Here is a 21,919-nt window from a genome sequence, read left to right as displayed (position 1 = left end):
AATCTCATTAAGAACAGTGAGCATCTGTGGCACTTGAGCCATGGTCTGTCCCCATCACCACCCTCACCCCCATAGCTCCCTGTGATGGTAGTTCCTTTCTGGGTAGTGCTGTCAAGAAGGTGAGGGCTCCCTTTCTCCCCTATCCAAGGCTAGAGTTTTATCCAAGGAGGGTCAGGTCTCCAGTGACTCATACCACTATTCATCCTGATAGCTCCTACTCACAGACTCCCAACCCTAATAATAGGCCAAGATTCACAGTGTTCTATCAGCTTGCTTGCAGAATGGAAGCTACATGCTAGGAAGGACAAGCTGGGCTACTTATACCGTTCCCTCCTGCCAGGACCTGTCAGAGTACAGGTGTCTGTCCAGAAGAAGCAGGGTGCTGTCTCCACCCGCAGCTCCAGAGAAAGCACTAGTGCAGAGGTTCTGTCTCCACAGGGAGAAGGAAGAATCATTCTCTAGAGTGGCTACATTACCTAACTTGCTTAATTTTTAACAAACAAATTATAAGACATGAAAAGAAAAAGTATGACTCAGTCACAGGGAAAAAAAAAGTAGGCATTGGTAACTGCCTTTAAGGGGAGTCAAGATGTTGGACTTAGGTGACAAAGACCAATGACCAACAGAATTCTCGAGTTTAAAACTCACTAAAAGCACTAAACAGTAGATTTGAGTTGGCAGTAGGGAAAGAACAAATAACTTTAAAAACAGATCAACAGAGATTATAAAAAAAAAAAAAACAGATGTTTTCGATAATACCACCTAAAGAACAGTTTCAGAAAAATATGCTACACCATTAACTGCATTAACAAACAGTTAAGGAAAAAATTATAAGTGAAAAGAAAGGGCCATAAACTGTATCTGAAGAAATAATAGCTGAAAACTTTCCAAATTTGATGAAAAACAATAACCAACACATCCAAAAAGCTCTGCAAACTCCATATAGGATAAACACAAACAGATCCATATTCAAATTAATGAAAGGCAAAAATAAGAAACTCTTGAAATCAAAATGGGGAAAATGGCTCATCACATACAAGGAAACCTGAGGTCTTATTAGAAATAAAATGGGAGACAGAAAGCAGTGGAATAACATTTAAAATGCTCAACGAACAAGAATCCTATATCCAGGAAAAGCTATATTGCAGAAATAAAAGATAAAATAACAACAATATTCTCAGACCCAAAAAAACTGAGATACTTTGTTTCCCCAAATCCGAGTAACAAGAACTACAAAAAGAAATTCCTTCAGCTAAAATCAAGTGACACTAGACGACCACTGCAATGCACATATAAAAACAAAGAACTCCCACCACTTACACCTCAATAAAGGTGAAGTTTCTAAAAACATGCATACAGACCAATTTAAAAACACACAGAAAGAGCTCTGTAAGAAATGATAAAGACAGTATTTTTTTTTTAACCAATAAAATCCATTGTTTGTGGATAATGAACATATCCAGAATTTTCTACTGGGTCAAAATCTCCTTTTCTCAGTGGAGTTTCTGTGTTCCAGGGAAGTTTATCACTCTATACATAGGAACTTAACTGAAAACAGCAAATGAAAACTCTGGGGGCTGAAGCTCAATAAGGACTCAATACATTTTTACATCACTGAGGTTTCAAAACGGCACAAGGTCATTCACACAGGCAGCTGTGGACCATTACACCCTAGGAGGCGAGCACTGGCAGGAATGAACATAGCCTGTGAAGGAGTGGGGACTGCAGTGACGCCGCGGAGCTTTCAGGGCCATCCATAAAGTGAGTCTTACCTTTCAAGAAGAACACATATTTCTCTCTCACTTTGTTAACTTAAAAAGCAATTACCTAAAACATGTCCATAAATTGTACTGTTGGGATCATAACATATAGAAATGTAATATATGTGACAATGACAATACAATGAAAGAGAATGGGAATAAAGCTATTCTAGAGTCAGGAAATAACATCAGATGGTAACTAGAACCCACAGGAAGAAATCAAGAGAAACAAAAATGGTAAACACAAAAGCACACACTCAATATATTTGTGGGTGTCTTCCCTTAGTTTCTTTAAATAGTGTAAGACTATATAGAGTAATAATTTTAACTTTTTGGGGGCTTACACTATTATACAGAGAGAAAATACCTATAATAGTAATAACACAAAAGTGGGGAGCAAAGAAATAAAATAAATGCCATGAATTTTTTATATCTTACTGGAGGTTAAGCAGATTCTATAAATTAAGATGAATATTATAAACCCAAGAGCAACCACTAAGAAAATAATCCAAGAAAATATAACTTAAAAGTACAATGGAAGATGTAAACCCAACCATATTAACAGCACTGACTATGAAGAGACTGATAAAGGCAGAGACTGATAAACTAGGGGAAAAAAAGTTCCATATGCTGCCGATAGGATACATTAGGTTTGAAGACACAAGAAAGTTAAAAGTAAAAGGATGAAAAATAGATATACCATGCAAAAGGCAACCAAACACACAGCTGAAGAGGTTCATTATATCAGATAAAAAATAGTCTTTGAGAGATTCTACAATAATAAAAAGGATATAACAATTATAATCATATATATATGCAACAAACAAGAGCTTCCAAAACACATAAGTAGGAAAAAAGTGACTTGAAAGTTTTTATTTTCTCCTTAAATAGCTGTTGGATTGAGAAGAAAAATTATAAACTAAAGAATTATTGAGAAAATAATCCCAAACAACAAAAATACACCTAAATAAAATATCAAGTATGTGAATAAAGTTATAATCAGAGGCAAATTCATAGCCCAGAAGTTTTCATTTTAAGTAGGGAAAAAAGTCATAGTTTGACCTAACATTTTTAATAAGAGAAACAATGTTCATATATCAAAAGGATTTAAGGCTAGATTCCAACTCTACCTAAAAACTAGAGAACTGAGAGAACATCACTCCAAATCTATTAACAAAAAGCCATTTTAAATTTTTTTAAAAAATCACAACTTTTCTTGAAACTATGAAAGATTTGCAGTTGCAAAGGCAACCAATTAGCCTGAAAGGGGACGCCTTCTCCTCTTCAGCCACCTGAAAACCACAAGACATTCGGAGGCTATCCAATAATAATACAGCAAGAGAAGGTATGGAGGAAGAGGTGCAGCTAAGAATCAGCTAAAATTTTAACAAACTGTTAAAGGCTGATTATGGGTTACTGCAATAGAACAGGACCAGTGGAACCACAGACAGGAGTTAACACCCACTCACAGGCTCTACTCCATGAAGACTCACAAGAGGCTCTTAGGGAAAACTGGAAGCAAGGAGGCAAAATAACCAGAAAGAATCTCTCTTGGTTGTGCAGGCATAAAGGACAGGATTAGGTGCCACTGAGGGAAAGACATGAAATCCCACCTCTTGACTAGACACTTCTTTCAAAAACCCTTCGCATCTGGGGGACTGGCAGCAAACCCTGTCACACCCAGGTCATGAGTAGACTCATGATGGTTAGGAAGACAGAGAAGAAAAATTACCCCTGAACAAGGCACAAGAAAAATTCCTGACCCCAGGCTCTGTTGATCTTCTCGCATTTTAGGAGAGGCAGGAAGCTTCTCCCTCACAAGTCCTTCTAGAGATGTAAAGCAAAGTCAGCCAAAGGGAGGAGGCAATAAAATGGTAAAACCCTGAGGTCCAGGTATACAGACGCCTCCCCATGAGTCTGGACCAAAACAACAAAGAAACCAAAAGCCCAGAACATCAAATCGTAACAGCAATCTAGCACTAACGGTGTGGGGGGCGGGACAACAAAAGTGTGGCAAAAGGAAGAGCACAGAAAGAAACCAACCTCTGTGGCACAGAATCACCCAATACTCCAGCCCTCAACCTAAACATAACATATTAGAGGAATATAAACGGGCAGGGACACCCCAGTGGGTTCAGGAAACAGATCATCAAGCCAGAGGGAGGGGTCACACAAAGTCACTGTCACTGCATTTTATTAAATGCAGTCATAAAGCAAGTCACAAAGCAGCCTGGATACAAGAGATAGGGTATTTAATGCTGGTGCAGATAAAAACTGATGTAGCCACTATGGAAAACATTATGGAGGTTAAAAAAAAAAACTAAAAATAGAGCTATCATATGAAAAGATATATGATCCCCTATGTTCTAAGCAGCACTATTTACAATAGCCAAGACATGGAAGCAACCTAAATGTCCATCAGCAGATAAATAGATTAAAAAACACATGGTGTGTGTTTGTGTGTGTGTACACAATGGAATATCAGTCATTAAAAAGAATGAAATAACACCATCTGTGTCTGTGTGTGTGTGTCTGTACACAACGGAATATCAGTCATTATAAAGAATGACACCATCTAGAGCAACATGGATGGACCTAGATATTATAATGCTAAGTGGAATAAGTCATAAAAAAACAAATATATCACTTACATGTGGAATCTAAAAAAAAATGATACAAATGAACTTATTTAAAAAGAGAAACAGATTCACAGACATAGAAAACAAATCTATGGTTACCAAAGGGGAATGGTGGGATAAATTTGGAATCTGACAGTAACATATAAATACTACTATATATAAAACAGGTAAACAACAAGGCCTTATTATATAGCATAGGGAACTATATTCATATCTTTAATAACCTACAATATAAAAGAATCTCAAAAAGTGTGTGTATATATATATATGTATTTATGTGTTATATAGATAGAACTGAATCACTTTTCTGAACACCTGAAACTAACACAACTTTGTAAATCAACTATACTTCAAGAAAAACAAAACAAACACTTCTCTTAATAGCTATGCACATATGTATGGCTGAGTCCCTTCGTTTGTTCACCTGAAAATATCACAACACTGTTAACTGATTATACCCCAATACAAAATAAAAAACAGATATCTACCACTAATCCTTTGGAAAAAAGATAAACGGAAGCAGGGTCAGCAATTTCTAAGTTTTCCTCTACTGTTATCTTCTTATAATTCAATGACACCACATTTTATGGTGGTTTTGGTTTGTGTGGTTGGCCTACTATGATCCTTCCTAAACTTATAAACACTCATTCCTTCATGGCCATTCAATAAATAAAAGCTACTCAAGAGAATAAATTCAGGATATACATAGCATCTGCCAACTACTCTCTATGGAAATTGCACCTTTCTAAACTAAAAGCTTCTCTGACCCAAAAAGGTCCCAAATCCCTATGTTGCCCCAATCTTCCCATTTCTTAAAAATTACTGAAAGGTAATTAAAGGTAACATGCCATTTATTTTTTTTAACAAAATGTATCAGTGAAATGAGGAACTGATACAAGAAAATATGAGAGGTCAAAAATAAGAATCTGATGACAAATGGTTCAGAAGAAACTGGCCACTCTATTTTATTGACATGTGGAAAATTTAGCAACAAAGTCTACAGTGAATTGTCTGCAAGTGGATATACTACACAGGTAAGTCTAGAAATCATCCTTTTATTTCCCTTCTAAATCTCACAATGTTCCAGGATTATTTATTATTCTTTGCACTGATTATGATAAATTCTCTGAACTAATTTATTATCAGCATCTTCTCTTTGCACCTATTATTCTAGTTTATGTTACTTTCTCTAAAATTATTATTTGATTCTTTCTTCCAAGGTCAAATTCCCTATTATTGTGCATAGACCTTATAATATCTTTGTGTGCCTTACTCAATTCCTTAGACAAAAATAATACCTCCTTCCATTATGTTCTATAATACCTCATTCAGCTGTTCCATTATTTGTAAACTATCATTACTATTTTCATACACTGTAGTTATATATTTAATTGACTGTCTGTGTGTCACACGGAGATAAACTCTATGTCTAACACAATTTTCAGGATCTAGCACATGTAAAGCAGGTCCATTTCAAGTGGCCAATACATTTAAAAATAATCTCTACATTATCCTTTACCACCACCCATTAAGGACTGGTAACTTCCAAGGGAGTTCCCTGGCAGTCCAGAGGTTAGGACTTGGCACTTTCACTGCTACAGCACGAGTTCAGTCCCTGGTTGGGGAACTAAGATCCCACGGGCCATGTGGCATGCCCAAAAAAAACCACTGATGTCTTCCAAACTCAACAAACCATTTTCCAATTGTTCCTATCATTTCAGAATAACATGTCCCCTATTAACCATACTAAATATTCATGAACCAGATATTATTGTTTTTAAGGTTTACTATACTACAGATCATGCAGTCGCAAAGAGTCAAACATGACTTAGCAATTAAACCACCACCATACAGACCAACAACCATAAAAATCCAAGAAACATATGCAGCAACTACATTTAAGGAAAACTACAAAAAGGAAAAATATTTGACAGGGAGAAATGCCGTATTTCTGGAAGGGGAGATTCAACATTGTAAAAAGATCAATTTTCCTCTAAAATGTTTCAAAATTGTAAAATCAAAATTGTAGTGTTAGTAATGTTCATCTAAAAAAAATATATGCATGGTATTATTTGTTCTAACATGTACCAACATGTATTTAAAGCCATAGTAAATTAAAATAGTGTGCTACTAGAATAAGACTACAAAGATAGATCAAGGGGGTACAAAAGAAGTCAGAAAAGCCAAGAATTTAATGATCATTCAAACAGTATTCCAAATCACTGTGCAAAACGTAGTGCTGAAAAAGCTGACTAAATCATGTGAGAGGGGGAAAAATTAGACATCTATCTCAGCATATTCTAAAATTAACCTAACTGGATAGAAGATTTGTATCTAAATAATTCATTCTTCTTTCTATACTCCCTTGAATACTTTCTACACTCCTTGAATACTTAAGTCTTAAAGCCATGAGGTGGGGTGAAGCATGGCAGCATCTATCCTGCAAAGGAAGGGATAGCCCAACTCTAGTATCAGAGCCCCAGTAGGGTGGTTCTCATGAAAGTGTTGAGGGTAGGGGTGGAAATAGTATCAGAATGAGTTGTCAGAACCTGTGCAAAGTGAGGAAACCAACCATGAAAGGTAAAGAGGGGAGTTGTGTACTGAAGCTGAGCATTAAGCTCCCAAAATGGTTTAAAAAGAAAAAAAGCAGCCATGCAGGGAATCAGCAGCAACCCAAAGTGAGGTTTGAGCCTAAACAAAGTTAGGATGGCCTCTGTATTATGGGATGGCTTGTTAATAAAAGAGACAATAATCAAATAAATATACTGAGGATAAAAGGAGTGAGGTTTCTCACTGTCTCACATGAGAGTCATAACAACAAAAAAGAAAATTAAAATGAACCCTGTGTTGTTGGATTAGTTGTAGGGAAATTACTAGGAGTTTATGGGTGGATACATAAATAGACACAGAGATACATATAGATATGTGTGCATGTACATATATCCACATAATAATCACAACTATGTGACCTCATCTACTTCAAAACATAAAGAAGATATAGAGATGAATGTGTGTGTATCTCTGCATCTATACGCACTGAGAGGGCCTGAAAACAGCAACCTCGTAGTTAACAGTGAGCACACCTAACATCCTCTTCAGTTTCTAGATACCATTCTTACCTAAAAGGATTCAAAACTTCTCTGAGAAATGGTTATTCGAGGACTAAGAAAGCAATGGTACAAGATGAGCCTAGAACATACCGTCATGTCAGAAGAAAAGAAGCCCTCAGAGAAAGACAGAAAGAAGTCAAAAGACACAGGAGAGCCTGAAGGGACCCACTGACTAAACCTGACACAATATAAGCATCACAATAAGTGACAGCGATGGGGAATGACCAATTAAAACAAAACAGCAACACGGAAGTCGTTATTAGTCCATACTGATATAAATCATTGGGAAGTGATGAAAGCGTCTCCTTAAAATGGAATGCCAACTGATGAATGTAAACAATGGAATCAGAATACCACCACTTCTCATCAATCGTGGTAATAGATTCATTAAGCAAAGAAATAACAGTGGATGCTAAAATTAGTGAATAAAAGGCACAAGAAACAAGGTTATTTACATACAAAGTACTTCACTATAAAATGCTTACTAATTATAATGGAAAAAAGATTAACCTCCCAGTGGAGAAATCTTGCAGACACCACCTTAACCAAGTGACCAAAGTAACATCACCAGTATTGGGAAAAACTGAAATCATGTACCACCTGACAGGATGCAATGAGAAGAACACAGCACCAACTCTCTGACATTCCTGCCAAAAACACATAATCTTAATTTAATAATGAGGAAACATTATTAAAAACCATTCTACAAATAATTTTCAGAAGTACCAAGGTTAGGTAAGTCAGAAGACTTAAGGGACAAAAAGCAGACTGTGATCTTTTTGCTATGAAAAGATTCTACTGGGAAAACAAAGAATATGAATGGCAATTAGACAAATAATGATGATACTTCTGGATTAGACAAATAACCCATAAATGTTAATTTCCTGATTCTGATGGGTGTATTCTGGTCATGCAGAAGAAAGTCCTTCTTTATCGGAAATACATACTAGAAAATAGTTATACTTTAGAGAAAGATTCTGTGTGGCAACAAAGGAAGAAACAATCAAGAGTAGTTGTATAAATTATAAAAAAAAATTTTTTTAATTAAAACTAGAAAAAATTAACATGCTAGAATACCAACAATAATGACAATCATAAAGACAAAATAAAAGTTAAAAAGCAAATATTAAATTATGGGCAAAAGCACAGACAGCAAGTATATAAGAAAAAAGAATAATGATTTCAGTATAAAAAACATTTTGTAAGAAAAAATTAAAATATTAAAATATTAAAATTAACAAAGAGCTAGCTATTCAAGGTCAATTAACAAATATGAGTAACCTTTTCTAAAAAAAACTTAAACTACAAGTATATAGTATTTGTAAAATGCGAACAAAAATAAATCTAGGAGGATCTTAATGGAAAGATTTTACATGAGTTTTGTCCTACATTTTTCTATTTCTCTGAATTTTCTAAATAAATATTAACAATCTACATTACAAAATGTTTAATATTTTGAAATCTTAGCCTTGGCTCCATGACCCTTTCTCCACAGACAAAATAAATCAACAAGTACCTTCAGTTAAAAATGATAATAGTATGTTTAAAGGCACAGTAGGTAATTTAAAAAATAATAACCCAATACGCAAGAGAATGAAACAATATAAATGTACTAAATTAAGAAAAAGATACAAGAGAAAAAAGCAAACATTAAGATTATTTTTAAGGGCAAAAAAAAAAAGTATACTGCCTTGAGAGCAAAAAATCATTTGGAGAGATGAATAAATAATATTCTGTGATAGGATTATTTTTTAATACAGGATGTGTATCACCACAATGAATATTATATCAAATAATGATTAATTAAAATTTAATACAGCCTTAATATCTGAAAGAACATAAAAGTCAATAATCATTTTTTAGTTTTTCTTTAAGTCAGTAATTTTTAAAGAACAATCTGTAAGGATTAAAATGTTAGGACCTTAAATACCTAGGTTAATATAAAAGGTAATATAGCTTTGCTTGTGTGCATTTGTTTTATACTCCTGTGACTTTAGTATTTTAATAACTGTACTTTACCACAGTAATTATATTTTTTCCAAATCAATGGAGGCATTTACATTTTTTAATGAAGGGCTATAATAAAACAAAATTTAACAATTCCTTTACACTTACCAGTTTTAAAACAAAAAGTTATATTAAAATATCAATAAAATAATATATACTGTACCTTATTATAACGATCATGTGGAACAGACTGCAAAACAATTGGTTCCATTGTAGAAACATTGGCAAACTGTACCTCTGGAATATACAGGGCACAAACCACATGAGCCCAACCTAAAAATAAGTAAACAAAAATAATGTCATTCTCCAGCTTCAACAAAGGTTTTTAAAACATAAATTATTAACTTTCTGAACAGATCCCTTAATTGCCCATTTGAGCAAACATGTAACAAAAAACATTAACAAATTCGCACTACTAATAGTCAAGCCACTAATGATAAAAGACTCTTGGTCATTTCCGCAGCTACTGTGTGCAGTAACACAAATAAAGAGAAACTTTTTTTTTTTTGACTGCTGCACCCATCCATCTGGGATCTCAGTTCCCGGACCAGGCAAGGACTGACTGAACCCGGGCCATAGCAGTGAAAGCCCATAAACCTAACCAAGGGGACACCAGGGAACTCCCCAAGGGAAACACTTTAAAATTCAGATGCTGGCACTGACACGTCCTGTAAGAGTAAACTAAATATTTCATATCAATACTTTCTCTGAGAACCACAGAAAAGTATTAAGTTTTATAGCTGAAACCCTAAAATAAAAATTTAAATACTTTAAATGTCAATATTAAACTTGTAATTGTTATACTAAGGTTGATACTTTAAATACTAACATTCATTGTTTTACTATTTTAATATTTCACTTCAAATAATTGATCTTAAATGTTGCTTCCCTCAAGTTTTCAAATTGTGACTCAGTCAGTTCAGTTCAGTTGCTCAGTCGTGTTCGATTCTTTGCGACCCCATGAATCGCAGAATGCCAGGCCTCCCTGTCCATCACCAACTCCCGGAGTTCACTCAGACTCACGTCCAACGAGTCGGTGATGCCATTCACCCATCTCATCCTCTGTCGTCCCCTTCTCCTCCTGCCCCCAATCCCTCCCGGCATCAGAGTCTTTTCCAACGAGTCAACTCTTCCCAGGAGGTGGCCAAGTATTCTAGTTTCGAGCCTCAGCAACAGTCCTTCCAATGAGCAGCCAGTACTGATCTCCTTCAGGATGGACTGGTTGGATCTCCTTGCAGTCCAAGGGACTCTCAAGAGTCTTCTGCAGCACCACAGTTCAAAAGCATCAATTCTTCGATGCTCAGCTTTCTTCACAGTCCAACTCTCACATCCGTACATGACCACTGGAGAAACCATAGCCTTGACTAGATGGACCTTTGTTGGCAAAGTAATATCTCTGCTTTTCAATATGCTATCTAGGTTGGTCATAGCTTTCCTTCCAAGCAGTAAGCATCTTTTAATTTCATGGCTGCAGTCACCATCTGCAGTGATTTTGGAGCCCCCCCCCAAAAAAGTCTGACACTGCTTCCCCATCTATTTCTCATGAAGTAATGGGACCAGATGCCATGATCTTAGTTTTCTGAATATTCAGCTTTAAGCCAACTTTTTCACTCTCCTCTTTCACTTTCATCAAGAGGCTTTTTAGTTCCTCTTCACTTTCTGCCATAAGGGTGGTGTCATCTGCATATCTGAGGTTATTGATATTTCTCCCAGCAATCTTGATTTCAGCTTGTGCTTCATCCAGCCCAGCGTTTCTCATGATGTACTCTGCATATAAGTTCAATAAGCAGGGTGACAATATACAGCCTTGACGTATTCCTTGTCCTATTTGGAACCAGTCTGTTGTTCCATGTCCAGTTCTAACTGTTGCTTCCTGACCTACACATAGGTTTCTCAAGAGGCAGGTCAGGTGGTCTGGTATGCCCATCTCTTTCAGAATTTTCCACAGTTTATTGTGATCCACACAGTCAAAGACTTTGGCACAGTCGATAAAGCAGAAATACATATTTTTCTGGAACTCTCTTGCTTTTTCCATGATCCAGCGGATGTTGGCAATTTGATCTCTGGTTCCTCTGCCTTTTCTAAAACCAACTTAAACATCAGGAAGTTCACGGTTCTCGGATTGCTGAAGCCTGGCTTGAAGAATTTTGAACATTACTTTACTAGCATGCGAGATGAGTGCAATTGTGCGGTAGTTTGAGCATTCTTTGGCATTGCCTTTCTTTGGAATTGGAATGAAAACTGACCTTTGCCAGTCCTGTGGCCACTGCTGAGTTTTCCAAATTTGCTGGTATATTGAGTGCAGCACTTTCACAGCATCATCTTTCAGGATTTGAAACAGCTCAACTGGAATTCCATCACCTCCGCTAGCTTTGTTCATAGTGATGCTTTCTAAGGCCCACTTGACTTCACATTCCAGGATGTCTGGCTCTAGGTGAGTGATCACACCATCGTGATTATCTGGGTCGTGAAGATCTTTTTTGTACATTTCTTCTGTGTATTCTTGCCACCTCTTCTTAATATCTTTTGCTTCTGTTAGGTCCATACCATTTCTGTCCTTTATCGAGCCCATCTTTGCATGAAATGTTCCCTTGGTATCTCTAATTTTCCTGAAGTGATCTCTGGTCTTTCCCATTCTGTTGTCTTCCTCTATTTCTTTCCACTGATCGCTGAGGAAGGCTTTCTTATCTCTCCTTGCTATTCTCTGGAACTCTGCATTCAGGTGCTTGTATCTTTCCTTTTCTCCTTTGCTTTTCACTTCTCTTTTCACAGCTATTTCTAAGGCCTCCTCAGATAGCCATTTTGCTTCTTTGCATTTCTCTTCCACAGGGATGGTCTTGATCCCTGTCTCCTGTACAATGTCACGAACCTCCATCCATAGTTCATCAGGCACTCTATCAGATCTAATCCATTAAATCTATTTCTCACTTCCACTGTATAATCATAAGGGATTTGATTTAGATCATACCTGAATGGTCTAGTGGTTTTCCCTACTTTCTTCAATTTAAGTCTGAATTTGGCAATAAGGAGTTCATGATCCAAGCCACAGTCAACTAGTCAATCTGATCACAAGGACCACAGCCTTGTCTAACTCAGTGAAACTAAGCCATGCCATGTGGGGCCACCCAAGACAGACAGGTCATGGTGGAGAGGTCTGACAGAATGTGGTCCACTGGAGAAGGGAATGGAAAACCACTTCAGAGAACCACCTTGAGAACTCCATGAACAGCATGAAAAGGCAAAATGATAGGATACTGGAAGAGGAACTCCCCAGGTCGGTAAGTGCCCAATATGCTACAGGAGATCAGTGGAAAAATAACTCCAGAAAGAATGAAGGGATGGAGCCAAAGCAAAAACAATACCCAGTTAAGGATGTGACTGGTGACAGAAGCAAGGTCCAATGACGTAAAGAGCAATACTGCATAGGAACCTGGAATGTCAGGTCCATGAATCAAGGCAAATTGGAATTGGTCAAACAAGAGATGCCAAGAGTGAACGTCAACATTCTAGGCATCAGCAAACTAAAATGGACTAGAATGGGTGAATTTAACTCAGATGACCATTATATCTACTATTGCGGGCAGGAATCCCTTAGAAGAAAGGGAGTAGCCATCATGGTCAATGAAAGAGTCCGAAATGCAGTACTTGGATGCAATCTCAAAAATGACAGAATGATCTCTGTTTGTTTCCAAGGCAAACCATTCAGTATCACAGTGATTCAAACCTATGTGCCAACCAGTAACACTGAAGAAGCTGAAGCTGAATGGTTCTATGAAGACCTACAAGACCTTTTAGAACTCACACCCAAAAAAGATATTCTTTTCATTATAGGGGACTAGAATGCAAAAGTAAGAAGTCAAGAAACACCTGGAGTAACAGGCAAATTTGGCCTTGGAATACGGAATGAAAAAGGGCAAAGGCTAACAAGAGCTTTGCCAAGAGAACGCACTGGTCATAGCAAATACCCTCTTCCAACAACACAAGAGCAGACTCTACACATGGACATCACCAGATGGTCAACACCGCAATTAGATTGATTATATTCTTTGCAGCCAAAGACGGAGAAGCTCTATACAGTCAGCAAAAATATGACTGAAGAAAGGTATAATGTGACTAAAGACCTGATGTGATAGTAAGGAATTATCAGGGCTACCTGCAAAAGGATGGAAGTCCAGGGCCTTAAGTACAACTTTGACCACTTTGCCCCAGGGGGACATTTGCTTATTTCAAAGAAAACAGCTCAGAGAGTGGAAGGTACTTTTGACAAACTCAGAAGGCTGAAGGTATAGGGATCTATGTCCCTGGACAACTAAGGGAAAAGAGGAATACTAGTAACTCCCTCACCCTCTTTCAGTTGCAAAACTGAGTGGCTGCAAGTCAGAAATGCCAATAAACTGAAAGTACAGAGGCCCCCCAAGAGCCTGCAGCTGAGCTTTGATCATCTCAAGCTCAGAAATCGACTCATGTAATCCTAAATTATCAAGTGCCCCAGACACCAGACAGAAGCTAATATAAACCCTCTCTCCAGGAAAACAATGTCATTCATTTGGCTACAAATAATTTCTAATACAGCAAGGAGATCAAACCAGTCAATCCTAAAGGAAATCAATGCTGAATATTCATTGGAAGGACTGATTCTGAAGCTGAAGCTCCAATGCTTTGGCAACCTGATGCGAAGAGCTGACTCACTGGAAAAGACCCTGATGCTGGGAAAGACTGAAGGCAGGAGGAGAAGGAGACGACGAGGACGAGATGGTCAGATGGCATCACCGACTCAATGGACATGAGTTTGAGCAACCTCCGCAGATGGTCAAAGACAGGGAACCCTGGCGTGCTTCAGTCCATGGGGTTGCAAAGAGTCGGACACGACTGAGCAACTGAACAAGTTCTAATTCTAGCTCATTTTCATTTTCAGTGCAATGCAAAGTATGAAACACAAGAAAGACAAGACAACATGAATGAAAGGCAGCAAAAACATGAAAATCAAAACAGATTCGTATGTTGGGGTTTCAGACACAGATGTTTAAAAGTATGCTTATTATATTTAAACACACACAAACTATTAAAAATTCCCTCAAAGAAATGAAGACTCTCAATCAAAAATTACAGAAGTAAAAACAAAAATTTAAAACTAGTAAATGGGATTAACAATGGCCTAGATATATCAATAGTCAAAAAGAAAATTAGAATGAAATAGGTCAGAAGAAAATACTGAGAACATTAGCACAGAAGTATGAAAAAGACAGAAAGAGGACAAGAAACAAAAACAACATAATAACAAGTTACCTAACAAGTAATTAGAGTCTCAGAGAAATATAAAAGAAATAAATGGTATGGAAGCAATATTTAAAATGATAGTAACTAAAAACTTTCTAAAATAAAAAGATAATAAGTCATAGGTTGAATAATCACAATAAATCCCAAGGTAAATAAATATTAATATAAATCCACACACAGGCACATAATCTGTAGAACTACAGAAAACCAAAAAGAAAAATACCTGAAAATAAGCAAAGGCAAGTTATCACCAAAAGAAAGGGATAAATAGCCAAAAATATCTTTAAACAAATTAAAGCCAAAAAATATCTTTAAACAAATTCCCTCTAAAAGGAACACCAGACAATTTTCCTTGGGCAACAGAAAAGAGAGAAAAAAAAAAATGACCCAAGAAGGAAGCTCCAAGATGCAGAGAAAAATGAAGCATGATAAACACACAGGTACTTCTGACAGAGTATTGGCTAATAAAACAATAATAATACCTTCTTTCACTTAAAATACATATGACTGCTTACATCAAAAGTCTTGTAAAGTTTTCAATGTGTATAAAACATTTTATTACTAAAGACTAGGGAAGAAGCAGGTAAAAGAGATCTATACAGTTCTGAAGTTTTCTACATTTTATGTAAAGTGGTATACATAATAGATTGAACTATTTGTATGAATCTTATAATCCCTAGAGCAACTGCTATACCTACATACATAAATATTAATACCTATATATACAGAAAAGATATGGCCCAAATGGTAATCTAATAACATTAAATTTAAATAGAACTGAATTAAGAGTATTATTAAATGGATTAAAATACAATGCTAAAAACATTCATAAAATCACAAATAAGGAAGAAAAGAGGGAACAGAGAATAATAAAATAAGGAAAAAATCAAGGTTAAGAAAAAATAACAGGAGACTAGTCAAGATACAATAACAAGGACCACATTTCTGCTCCAGCATGTAACAATGCATATCCCCCCAAATCAAAATTTTACAAAGGGACAAAACAATTTAGACAATGTTTCTCAAGACACTTGAGTTTCCCTTGTGGCTCAGCTGGTAAAAACCCACCTGCAATGTGGGAGACCTGGGTTCGATCCCCAGGTTGGGAAGATCCCCTGGAGAAGGGAAAGGCTACCCACTCTAGTATTCTGGCGTGGAGAATTCTATGGACTACAGTCCATGGGGTCACAAAGAGTCAGACACAACTGAAGCAAATGAGCACACGTCAGCAAAAATGGGGGAGCAGGCTGCTCCAAAGGCACTTTCCACCACAGAAACATCAAAAAGTCAAGCAAAAACTTTAAGAACCAATTTCAAAGATTTTGGAAAAAAAAAAAGAATGAAAGGCTTGCAACAACCAAATGAATGCTAAGTCAAGAAAAAAAGAAAGAAAACTTAAAAACTGTGGGAAAGTGGAGAGTTCCCTCACCGTCCAGTGGTTATGAGTAGGTGCTCTGACTGCCGGAGGTCTGGGTTCAATCCTTGGTCGGGGAACTAAGATTCTACAAGTGGCAAAAAAACCAGCAAAAAAAAAAAAAGTAAGAAAGCTTTAGGAATTCTTACTTTCCCTTGACCCCTGCCACCGTGGATTCAGGAGGTCTTTGAGAGAGCATCTTGCAGACCCAATAAACAATCCCAGCTCCAGTTTCTGAAGGAACAGAGCAGACTTCATTTGCAAATAATTGTGCTTCCCTATTTTAAAATGCCTGTGGGCTACTGAAGAAGTAACACATATTCTTCTGACAAACTCAAAACTCACACAGGCCAGAAAAGTGGAAGGTATTCCTCAAATCACTGTATGGCAGACAAAACAAACACAAAAAGGCACAGATCCTGGGGCAAAAGATTATGGTTCACAAACATGCCAAGAGTCCAAGAGGAAAACCTGGGACAAATTTTCTCTTGGAAACTCAAAGCACTGAAAAGTATCTCTGCATTCCAGGGAATTTAGACAGCACCACATGCCCAGGGCAGGATCCATCTTCGTAAAAGACCTGATGAGATGCTAAACTTTAATCCCTGATATATCTCCTAGTACAGAGCAAAGAGGAAGCAGAACTCTAAGCAGACTGGCTGGCCACTGAAGGAAAGATCCCAGCACAGAGTCAATCCACAAACACTGGAGAGTTGTTTCTTTTCTTTTTTCTTTTTTTTTTTTGAGCCCCTCTCCCTTCTCACTTCTACTGCACATTATCTTAGCACCTAGTATTCAAGCAAGTCTTTGCCAAAACACCAGTTGAACACAAGCTACAAAAACAGACTTTAGATCAAAGTGACAAAGAAAGCACACTTTAAACAAACAAACAAAAAAAACCTATATAGAAAACCACTTAAAAGGCAAGTAACACCAAGCAACAAAATTAAACCATGAGTGAAGAACCTACTTTCCAGAGTGGACATAGTATGTCCAGTTTTCAAGAAAAAGTTACAGAGGATATAAAGAAAAAGAGCATATAGCCCATTCACAGGAGAATTTAACAGAATTTGTCCCTGCAGAAGCACAGACATTAAATGCAGACTTTAAATCACTGTCTTAGATCTGCTCAAAGAGCTAAAGGAAAGCAAGGACAAGAAACTAAAGGAAACCAGGACAATGAAGTCTCAACAAAGAGAGAATCAATAAAGAGTCATTTTAAAAAGGAGCCAAACACAAACACTCATGCTTAAAATTATAATAACCAGAATGAAAAATACACTAGAGGGTCTCAACAATAGATCTGAGTACAGAGGAAAAAAACTCAGTCAGTCAACTTAAAGGTAGACCAGTTGAAACATTAGATAAAAGACATGAATCTACACATTCAAGAGGTTCAAGAAACCATCAGAATAAACACAAAGAGATCTGCGCCGAGATAAAATAATAAATCACTGCTAAAAGCCAAGGAAAAAGAGAATCTTTGAGAAGAAACTTGTTACATACAAGGAATCCTCAGTAAGATTAAACAATAAATTTCTCACCAAATTCAACAGAGGCCATTAGAGTGTGTACAATGACATTTTTAAATTTCTGCAAGAAAAACCTGTCACTTAAGAATTCCAAATCAAGCAAAATTATCCTTCAAATATGGAAAAAAACACATATCCCAATGAAACACAAGGTGAGGGAATCTGTTGCTAAGAGACTTGCCCCACATGAATCTGGAGAAGGGTTTCTTCTGGCTAACCAAAAAAATACTGTTATTTAGTCACTAAGTGTGTCCAACTGTGACACCACGGACTGCAGCCCACCAGGCTCCTCTGTCCACGGGATTTCCCAGGAAACAATACTGTAGTGGGTTGCCATTTCCTTCTCCCAGGAATCTTCCCGACCAAGGGATCAAACCCATGTTCCCTGCATTGGCAGGCAGATTCTTTACCACTGAACCACCAGGGAAGCACCTGATAAAGTTTAAATACAGGTAAAAGTTAAAGGCAACATTATGATAGCTTTGAATTGTAACTAATTGTCTTTCCTTCATGGTTTAACATCTACTTCTGCATCACTGATTACACTAATGACTTTGACTGTGTGTGGATCACAACAATCTGTGCACAATTCTTAAAGAGATGGGAATATCAGACCACCTGACCTGCCTCCTGAGAAATCTGCATGCAGGTCAAGAAGCAACAGTTAGAACCAGACATGTAACAACAGACTGGTTCCAATTTGGGAAAGAGGCACGTCAAGGCTATGTATTGCCACCCTGCTTATTTAACTTATATCCAAGAGTACATTATGCGAAATGTTGGGCTGAATGAAGCACAAGCTGGAATTAAGATTGCAGGGAGAAATATCAATAACCTAAGATATGCAGATGACACCACCCTCTGGCAGAAAGCAAAGAGGAAATAAAGAGCCTCTTGATGAAAGTGAAAGAGGAAGGTGAAAAACCGGGCTTAAGACTCAGTGTTCAAAAAACTAAGGGCTTCCCTTGTGGCTCAGATTGTAAAGAATCTGCACGCAATGTGAGAGACCTGGGTTCAATTCCTGGGTTGGGAAGATCTCTGGAGAAGGGAAAGGCTACCCACTCCAGTATTCTGGCCTGTAGAATTCAGTGGACTGTACAGCCCATGGGGTCACAAAGAGTCGGACATAACTGAGTGATTTTCACTAAAATTAAAAATAAAAAAAAAACTAAGATCATGGCATCTGGTCCCATCACTTCATGGCAAATAGATGGGGAAACAATGGAAACAGTGAGAGACTTTATTTTCTTGGGCTCCAAAATCACTGCAGATGGTGATTGTGGCCATGAAATTAAAAGATGCTTGTTCCTGGAAAGAAAGCTATGACAAACCTAGACAGCATATTAAAAAGCAGAGACATTACTTTGCCAACAAAGGTCCATACAGTCAAAGCTATGGTTTTTCCAGTAGTCATGTACGAGTGTGAGAGCTGGACTATAAAGAAAGTTGAGCACTGAAGAATTGATGCTTTTGAACTGTGGTGATGGAGAAGACTCTTGAGAGCCCCTGGGACTGCAAGGAGATCAAACTAGTCAATCCTAAAGGAAATAAACCCTGACTATCCATTGGAAGGACTGATACTGAAGCTGAAGCTCCAACACTTTGGCCACATGTGAAGAGCCAACTCACTGGGAAAGACAGATGTTGGGAAAGACTGAAGGCAGGAGGAGAGGGGAAGACAGAGGACGAGATGGTTGGATGGCATCACCAACTCAATGAACATGAGTTTGAGCAGGCTCCAAGAGTTGGTAAAGGACAGGAAAGCTGGCATGCTGCAGTCCAGAGCGGTCAGAAGAGTCGGACACAACTGAGCAACTGAACAAAATAGTTTAAAAGATAAATGCATGACACAAATTTTGAAAAAACAACAGAAAGGTTGGGAGGTCTAGATGTATAAAAGCAGAATCTTTGCATGCTATTGAAGCTAAGTTGGTATCAATTCAAACAAAGGTATTATAATAAATTTAGGATAACTGTAATCCTCATGGAAAGCAGCAAGGACATACAGCTAGCCCTTGAAAAACACAAGTTTGAACAACGCAGGTCCACTTATACGTAAGTTTTCCATAGTAAATACTACTACAGTCCTACATGATCCAGAGTTGTTTGAATCCATGGATGTAGAACCTTGGATATAGAGGAATCACGTATATATTTGGAGTACCAACTATACAGTATATCTGGACAAAGAGTAGGCTAACAGCTGTCCAGGTTGAAGGTGCTGAGAGCAAATGAGACGTGAATGCTAAAGATTACAGTGCATATTTCTGGACTGATAAAAATTCTAATTGTCATGATGGATGCACAAGTCTTTGAATACTGTAAAAACCATTGAATTACATGCTTTAAATGGTTCGATTGTATACTATGTGAATAAAGTTGTTATATTTTAAAAATCAACAATACAAAACAACTGAAATTTTTTAAGAGGCAAAAGATTTGAATACATACATTACCAAAGATGCCAGAATGGCAAATAAGCACATGAAAAGGAGATCAAAAGTATTATTCATTAAGGAAATGCAAATTAAAACTACAAGGATATTGCAGACATAGAAAACAAACATGATTACCACAGAGCTCAAAGAGGAGAGAGATAAATTAGAAGTATGGGATTAATAGATATGCATTACTACATAAAATAGAAAAGAAACAAAGATTTACTGTTTAACACTATATCCAATATCTTATCCAATGAGACAAAAGTCATCTCAAACAAACCCCCACAAAGCTATTCTTCTTTAATGGCAACTTGAAACAAAAACAAACCCTGACTATACCAAGTGTTGAAGAGGATATAAAGCAACTGGAACTCTCAAATGCTCCTGATGGGAATGTAAAATGTTACAACCACTTTAGAAAACAGTTTGTCAGTTCCTGTAACAATTAAGCATGCACTTACTAAAAACTAGCCATTTCATTCCTATTTACCCAAGGTAAATGAAGGCCTATGGTCACACATGCACTCAGATGTTAAAAGCTTCATTTTTAATAGCTGAAAACTAAAAACAATCTGTCAGCAGGTTAATAAACTGCTATAACCATACAAAGGAATAATAGTGAACAACAAAGGAAATGAAATGTTGATACACGTAACAAGAAGAATTACCTCAAAATACTTACAATGATGGAAATAAACCAGACAAAAAGTTTGCATGTATATTATATACATATTTGTATCTCTAGACACAAATATAGACTCCATTTGTAGAAAACTCTAGAAAACATAAATTAATCTACAGTAATAGAAAGCAAACCACTGGTGACCTGGGAGAGGCTGCAAAGAGGAACAGGTAACTCAGATATACTATAAAGATATATAAGGAAAGTTTTAGGAATGATGGATATGTTCACTGACTTGACTGTGTTAATGGTTTCATGTATATACATTAGTAGATGTCATATATTTCAAAGTCAATCATATCTGAATAAAGCTTTTCTAAAAGAATAAATCTCAAAATAGATCTCAATCCAACATGTACATGTATGCTTGAGTCCCTCTGCTGATCACCTGAAAGTATCACAACTTGTTAATTGGCTATACTTCAATATAAAATAAAAGGTTCAAAAGGAAAACAAAGTAAAATATTAATATTAAAAAACAGATCTCAATTCAAATTTTAATTTGTATTAAATGTTAAATCATTTATACAAAATAGTTAATGAGACAAGGTAGATTAAAGATTGAGAGGGACAGAGTAGTCTTTTTAAAAAATGACCAAACTATATGCTGCCTATAAGAGAAACATTTTGGGGCTTCCTAGGTAGCCCAGTGGTAAAGAATTCTCCTGCCAATGCAGGAGATGCAAGGAGACATGGGTTCAGTTCCTGGGTCAGGAATATTCCCTGCAGCAAGAAACGGCAAACCACTCCAGTATTCTTGCCAGGGAAATATCATGGCCAGAGGACTATAGTCCATGGGTTGCAAAGAGCTGGATATAACTTTGCAACTAAACAACAGCAAGCCAAAAAAAAAAAAGAGAAACACTTAATAAATTAAAAAACTCTGTTAAGTTTAAAAGAAATAAAAGCCAATCAATGGGAAATGATATATCCTGCTAATAATAAGAATATAAAGGCAGGAGTGACTCTTCTGATATCAGATATATACTACAAAATAAACACTCCATAGATATAAAAGGACATTTTGTAACAATAAAGGAGTATCAATAAAAAGACA

General features: G+C 36.8%; 1 protein-coding gene across 1 annotated transcript in view; it reads right to left on the bottom strand.

Moving 5' to 3' along the window:
• MLLT10 (MLLT10 histone lysine methyltransferase DOT1L cofactor) overlaps positions 1–21,919 on the bottom strand; it is a 213,962-nt gene that overhangs the window by 129,711 nt on the left and 62,332 nt on the right. Inside the window, exon 5 of the mRNA XM_068986710.1 lies at positions 9,680–9,789. Coding sequence (XP_068842811.1) covers positions 9,680–9,789 — 110 coding nt within the window. The remainder of the gene's footprint in view (positions 1–9,679; positions 9,790–21,919) is intronic.

The sequence above is a fragment of the Capricornis sumatraensis genome, chromosome 15 (assembly GCF_032405125.1).
Source record: "Capricornis sumatraensis isolate serow.1 chromosome 15, serow.2, whole genome shotgun sequence".
Taxonomy (NCBI): Eukaryota; Metazoa; Chordata; class Mammalia; order Artiodactyla; family Bovidae; genus Capricornis; species Capricornis sumatraensis.
The sequence above is the reverse complement of the archived record's forward strand: the minus strand, read 5'-3'. Positions and strand labels throughout refer to the sequence as shown.